Raw genomic sequence first — 7,459 nt, 5'->3', positions numbered from 1 at the left:
GGCCAAGAGTCTGCGAAACCTCATCGACAGGCCAAGAGTCTGGGAAAACCTTCATCGACAGGCCAAAAAGAGTCCTGGAAACCTCCAAAGGAGGACAGGCAAAGAAGGTTCCTGGAAACCTCAAATCCGACAGGCAAGAGTCTGAAACCTTCATTGACAAGGCCAAAGAGTCTGGAAAACTTCATCGACAGGCCCAAGAGTCGGGAAACCTTCATCGACAGGCCAAGAGTCGGGAAACCTCATCGACAGGCCAAGAGTCTAGGAAACCTCATTAGGACAGGCCAAGAGTCTTGGAAACCTCATAGACAGGGCCAAGATCTGGAAACCCTCATAGAACAGGTAAGCAGTTGGGAAAAACCTCATCGAAGGCCAAGAGTCTTGAAACCTCATCGGACCCGGCCAAGAGTCTGGAAACTTCATCGAAACCAGGTTCAAGGAGTCTGGAAAACCCTCATCGGACCAATGCCAAGGTCTGGAAACCTCATCGACCAGGGCCAAGAGTTCTTGGAAAAACCTTCATCGACAGGCCAAGAGTCTTGGAAACTTCAAATCCGACAGGCCAAGGTTTGGAAAACCTATCGAACAGGCCAAGGTCTGGAAAACCTCATTAGACCAAGCCAAGAGTCTTTGGGAAAACCTTCATCACAGGCCAAGAGTCTGGAAACCTCATAGGGACCAAGTCCAAGAGTTCTGGAAACTCATAGACAGGCCAAAGTCTGGAAACCTTCATCGGACAAGGCCAAAGAGTCTTGGAAACCTCCATCAGCATTGCCAAGAGTCGGGAAACTTTCGATCAACAGGCCAAGAGTTCTGGAAAAACCCTTCATCGACATGGCCAAGAGTCTGGAAAACCTCATAGACAGGCCAAGAGTCAGAAACCTCATAGACAGGCAAAGAGTTGGAAACCTCATCGACAGGCCGCCAAGAGCTTTTTGGAAAACCTCATAGGACAGGCCAAGAGGTTTCTTGGAAAACCCTCATCGGACAGGCCAAAAGAAGTTCTGGAAAACCTCCACGACAGCCAATGGAGTCTGGAAACTTTCATCGACAAGGCCAAGAGTCTGGAAAACCTCAATAGACAGCCAAAGTCTGGAAACCTCATAAGAACAAGGCCAGAGTCTGGGAAACCTTCATTCGAAAACAGGCCAAGAGTTCTGGAAACCTCATAGAAACTTTGGCCAAGAGTCTTGGAAACCTCATAGACCAAGGCCTCAAGAGTCTGGAAACCTCATCGACAGGCCAAGAGTCTTGGAAACCTCAAGGACCAAAGGCCAAGAGTCTTGGAAACCTCATCGGAAAGCCAAAGGATCTGGAAACCTCCATCGACAGGCCAAGAGTTCTGGAAACCTTCATCGGACCAGGCCAAGGAGTCTTGGAAAACCGTCATCCGACAGGCCGCCAAGAGTCTGGAAACCCTCATCGGACAGGCCAAGAGTCTGGCGAAAACCTTCAAATCGTCAGGCCAAGAGTCTGGAAACCTCAATAGAAGGCCAAGGTCGTGGAAACCTTCATCGACAGGCCAAGAGTCTGGAAACCTCATAGACAGGCCAAGAGTCTTGGAAACCTCATCGGACATGGCCAAGAGTTTCTGGAAACCTTCATTCGAACAGGCCCAAGAGTCTGGAAACTTCATCGGCAAAGGCCAAGAGTTGGAAACCTCATCGACCAGGGCCAAGAGTTCTGGAAACCTCCATAGGACAGGCCAAGAGTCTTGGAAAAACCTCATCGACAGGCCAAGAGTCCGGGAAACCCCTCGGAACCATTGCCAATAGTCTGGAAACCTCCATCGGCAAGGCCAAGAGTCGGAAACCCTCACGGGAAAAACCTGGCCAAGAGTTCCTTGAACCCCATCCAACAGGCCAAGAGAGTCTGGAAACCTCATCGACAGGCCAAGAGTCTTGGAAACCTCATGACAGGCCAGAGTTCTGGAAACCTTCATCGAAAGGCCAAGAGTCTGGAAAAAACTCGACATCGACCAGGACAAGGAAAGTCTGGAAAGACTCAACTGGAAAACCAAAGAGGTCGGACCTCAAGACAGGCCAGAGTCTGGAACCTCAATCACAGGCCAAGTCTTGGAAACCTCATAGACAGGCCAAGAGTCTGGGAAAGCCCCTCATGACAGGCCAAGAGTCTGGAAACCTCATCGACAGGCCAAGAGTCTGGAAACTTTCATGACAAGGCCAAGAGTCTGGAAACTTATCGACAGGCCAAGAGTTCTGAAAACTTCATCGACAGGCCAAGAGTCTGGAAACCTCATCGACAGGCCCAAGAGTCTGGAAACCTCATCGGACAGGCCAGAGTTGGGAAAAACCTATAGACAGGCCAAGAGTCTGGAAACCTCATCGACAGGCCAAGAGTCTGGAAACCTCATCCGAAGGCCAAGAAAAAGTCTGGAAAACCCCTTATCGACAGGCAAGAGTCTGCCTCATCGACAGGCCCCAGAGTCTGGAAAAACCCCATGACATTGCCAAGAGTCTGGAAACCTCATCGACAGGCCAAGAGTCGGGAAACCCCATCGACCTGCAAGAGTCTGGAAACCAGGCAACAAACACGGACAGGCCAAGGAGTCTTGGAAACCCCATACAACAGGCCAAAGAGTCGGAAACCTCATCGACATGCCAAGAGTCTGGAAACCTCATCGACATGCCAAGAGTCTGGAAACCTCATCGTCAGGCCAAGAGTCTTGAAACCCCATCGACATGCCAAGAGTCTGGAAACCTCATTGACAGGCCAAGAGTCTGAAAACCTCATCGACAGGCCAAGAGTCTTGAAACCCCATCGACAGGCCAAGAGTCTGGAAACCCCATCAACAGGCCAAGAGTCTGGAAACCCCATCGACAGGCGAAGAGTCTGGAAACCTCATTGACAGGCCAAGAGTCTTGAAACCCCCTTGACAGGCAAAGAGTCTGGAAACCTCATCGACAGGCCAAGAGTCTTGAAACCCCATCAACAGACGAAGAGTCTGGAAACCTCATCGACAGGCGAAGAGTCTTGAAACCCCATCGACAGGCCAAGAGTCTGGAAACCTCATCGACAGGCCAAGAGTCTGGAAACCTCATTGACAGGCCAAGGAGAGGGTCTGGAAACCTCATTGACAGGCCAAGAGTCTTGAAACCTCTCAATCGGACAGGCCAAGAGTTCTTTGAAAACCTCCATCAACATGCCAAGAGTCTGGAACCTTATCGACAGGCAGAGTCTGGAAACCTCATCGACAGGCCAAGAGTCTTGAAACCCCATCAACAGGCCAAGAGTCTGGAAACCTCATCGACATGCCAAGAGTCTGGAAACCTCATCGACATGCCAAGAGTCTTGAAACCTCATCGACAGGCCAAGAGTCTTGAAACCCCATCGACATGCCAAGAGTCTGGAAACCTTATCGACAGGCGAAGAGTCTGGAAACCTCATCGACAGGCGAAGAGTCTTGAAACCTCATTGACAGGCCAAGAGTCTGGAAACCTCATCGACAGGCCAAGAGTCTGGAAACCTCATCGACATGCCAAGAGTCTTGAAACCTCATCGACATGCCAAGAGTCTGGAAACCTCATCGACAGGCCAAGAGTCTGGAAACCTCATCGACATGCCAAGAGTCTTGAAACCTCATTGACAGGCCAAGAGTCTTGAAACCTCATCGACAGGCCAAGAGTCTGGAAACCTCATCGACATGCCAAGAGTCTGGAAACCTTATTGACAGGCCAAGAGTCTGGAAACCTCATCGACATGCTAAGAGTCTTGAAACCTCATCGACATGCCAAGAGTCTGGAAACCTCATCGACATGCCAAGAGTCTGGAAACCTCATCGACAGGCCAAGAGTCTGGAAACCTCATCGACAGGCCAAGAGTCTGGAAACCTCATCGACATGCCAAGAGTCTGGAAAACCTCCCTCGACATGGGGCCAAGAGTCTTGAAAAAACCCCCATCGACTGCCAAGAGTCTGGAAACCTCATCGACAGGCGAAGAGTCTGGAAACCTCATCGACAGGCCAAGAGTTTGGAAACCTTATTGACAGGCCAAGAGTCTGGAAACCTCATTGACAGGCCTAGAGTCTGGAAACCTCATCGACAGGCCAAGAGTCTGGAAACCTCATTGACAGGCCAAGAGTCTGGAAACCCCATCGACATGCCAAGAGTCTGCAAATCCCATCGACAGGCGAAGAGTCTGGAAACCTCATCGACATGCCAAGAGTCTGGAAACCTCATTGACAGGCCAAGAGTCTGGAAACCTCATCGACAGGCCAAGAGTCTGGAAACCCCTTCGACATGCCAAGAGTCTGGAAACCTTATCGACAGGCCAAGAGTCTGGAAACCTCATCGACAGGCCAAGAGTCTTGAAACCCCATCAACAGGCCAAGAGTCTGGAAACCTCATCGACATGCCAAGAGTCTGGAAGTCTGGAAACCTCATCGACAGGCCAAGAGTCTTGAAACCCCATCGACATGCCTAGAGTCGGGAAGTCTGGAAAACCTCCATCGACAGGCAGAGTCTTGGAAACCCATCGACATGCCTGAGTCTGGAAACCTCATTGACAGGCCAAATGTCTGGAAACTCATCGCAGGGCCCAAAGAGTCTTGAAACCCCACAACGGCCAAGGAGTCGAAACCCCTCATGTCCCCCAAGCCGTCTGGAAACCTCAACGACATGCCAAGAGTCTGGAAACCTCATCGACAGGCCAAGAGTCTGGAAACCTCATCGACAGGCCAAGAGTCTTGAAACCCCATCGACATGCCAAGAGTCTGGAAACCTCATTGACAGGCCAAGAGTCTTGAAACCCCATCGACAGACGAAGAGTCTGGAAACCTCATCGCAGGCAGGAAGTCTTGGAACCAGACAGCCAGGAGTCTTGACATCGACTGCAAGAGGTGGAAACCATCGACTGCCAGAAGTGGCCAAGAGGTCTGGACCCCCCGAAGAAGAGAGGGCGATTACGGAAGTAGCCACGCAAAGCCTGCTTACAAATGCTGCAGTTGCCACAAGGGATACAATGAAACAACGTTATTTGCAAGTGGGGTTAGATTCAGGGGGCAGAGTATTTTTCAGTGACGAAAAGACCTTCGCTTCTACCACGCATAGTAGTCTGCATTGCCTACAGTAGCCGTGATAATACTAGATATGACAGCTGTTGTAAAATATGACAAAAATCAAGTAAAGGATTCAGGCCATATGCACAAAAGAGCTGGGTAAGGAGACTACTCATGAATAAGTGTCCTAAATATGAAAGTTCTATTTCTTAAGTAAGATCAAATTAGGAAAATATGGTGCCTGTGTCAAATGCTCAAAATGAAACCAAGAGAGTGGATCTTGCAGGTGTTATTTTCGTTCTCGTTGCTGGTGCTGCTCCGAATGGCATATGGGATTTTCATCTGTTAAGGTCTCTAGTTCTGATGAATGTGAAGATAATGATGCTGAAGTTAAATCTGGACATTCTTCAACTTGTAAAGTAAAGCCTAACTCTGTTCCCTCTAATTATAAGACTCTTATTAATGAATAAACCAGGAGTTTCTAGTAGTATGTCATCCATAACATTGGCCTTTCAGGGATAATCTGATCTTGACTCAGCTTTGACAACATTTGCCAGTACATTTGAAAGGGGATTAAAGGTTAGGTGTTTGAAGGATAGTGGCTGCTAGTGTAACTTCATTTTTACCTCTGTTGCTACTGAACTTGGATTGAAAACTGTTAGAGACAACATTTCTTCGACTATTAATGGTTTAAACATCTCAATAATATACCACTAGATTAGTAGAAGCCCAATTCAAATTCGGCAGCATTTTTAAGACGATTGAGGCATCTGTCTGCCCTGTATTAATATAAATTTAAAGCTCCCTCTTTTGGGTAAGCTTGTTGTTGAAGGCTTTAAGGATCGAGGTTATGTTTCTGTGTAATGGACTACTCAGTCCTACAGGTTCTCGATGCTTTTAAAAGGACGGGACTGCAATATCTGGCAGAAATTGAGTCAGACAAAGGAGGAAGGAGCTAAAACGAAAAAGGTGGCCTTGAAATTAATTTATTATAAACAGTACTTTACAATACATACAATGAGTCAGTAACAAAACTTACGCGAAGTTACTTTTTAAATTACGCAGTCCAATCATAGATTGACAAAAAAGGTTCATAAAATGAGTCAGTTGAGAGAAAATAAGGTAATTCTATACAATAGCTCCACCAGCAAGTTATCAAATTTAAGTACTTTCACTAAAAAGAGGGAAGTCCAAGGTTCCGTTTATATATAAATCTAAGCGGCGCTAGGTCTAGAAGTGGTTTAAAAATCAAAATTAATTTTGACCCACCCGAAAAAAAACTGTCCCCCGACTTCACAACTCTCTCAAATTCCTCTTCAGACTGAGCTCTCGTTTGTTCGTTTGTACGTTAAAAACATAGATTATGCCATTAATACATCATCGACTGTATCCTACGTAGCAAGACGTCACTAAACGTCATAGTTTTACTTGGGACAAAACTAGAATCACGTGACTTGAATACCCAATCAGGTGACAGTTTTACTAGGAAACTAACACTTTTCGACACTTTTCACACAATTTCCACCGCTAATTTTTCAGTCTTTTGAGAGCCATGGAGGCGTGTGAACCTTCAACTTCTGGTGCGGTTTCTCATTTACCATCTACTTTGACATGAATTTATGTGGACAAAGTGACAATAGTGATAAGGGATTATATAGAGCCCGGCACTACCATCATTTCCGACTGTTGGAAGGCATACGATTGCCTAAATGAGGAGGGATTTCTTCATTTAAGAGTCAACCACTCCTTGAACTTTGTGGACCCGCACACTGGAGCTCATACTAATACCATTGAGAGGCGGTGGCGGGATTTGAAGAATCTGTTGCCTAAATACGGTCGTCGAAAGGCTCAGTTTGTTGGATACTTGGCTCTTGCCTATTTTAAATTGTATTTTAAAGTATTGGATCATAGGCTCCATGCATTCTTAAAGATGGCAGCTCACCTTTACCCTCCAACCTAAGTAAGTACACAATGGGTTTTAGGCTGTCTTATGTTTAATATGGCTGTATAAGGGCCTCCCCCCTCCTCCCGCTAGGTAAAGATATATACGGCTACTAGGCGAGGTTAGGTAGTTTGTTTAGGTTAGCTGGTGGCTTGTTTATTGCTAATTCTACATGTGCCATTATTCGCATGTTAAAACGGATTCTTTAATTCATTCCACACCCAAAAACCCCGGTTTCCCACTGGGGGTCCCCCAAGATTGGAAAGGTTAACAAATATGGTAAAAAATACTGTTCCTCCTCAAAAAAAAAAAAAAAAAAAAAAAAAAAAGGTCAGCTTTAGATAAAGCACTAAATAATTCATCAGAAAAAAAAATATTATCAAAATTATTAGTGGCGGAGCTATTGTACAGAATTACCGAAAATGAAGCCAGAGTAATAAACATTTTATGAGTAGCAATAAACAACACCTTAAATAGTCAAGTTATTTTTAACGTAGCAAAA

At 46.5% G+C, this 7,459-nt stretch overlaps 1 protein-coding gene across 1 annotated transcript; it reads left to right on the top strand.

The window, feature by feature from the left end:
• The first annotated feature begins 3,745 nt into the window (after positions 1-3,745).
• On the top strand, positions 3,746-4,441 carry LOC135203987 (zinc finger protein 479-like). Its single transcript, XM_064233912.1, has one exon. The coding sequence runs from the start codon at positions 3,746-3,748 to the stop codon at positions 4,439-4,441; it is 696 nt and encodes a 231-aa protein (XP_064089982.1).
• The last annotated feature ends 3,018 nt before the right edge of the window (positions 4,442-7,459 follow it).

Source organism: Macrobrachium nipponense, chromosome 44 (genome assembly GCF_015104395.2).
Source record: "Macrobrachium nipponense isolate FS-2020 chromosome 44, ASM1510439v2, whole genome shotgun sequence".
In the NCBI taxonomy this organism is placed as follows: Eukaryota; Metazoa; Arthropoda; class Malacostraca; order Decapoda; family Palaemonidae; genus Macrobrachium; species Macrobrachium nipponense.
The sequence above is the reverse complement of the archived record's forward strand: the minus strand, read 5'-3'. Positions and strand labels throughout refer to the sequence as shown.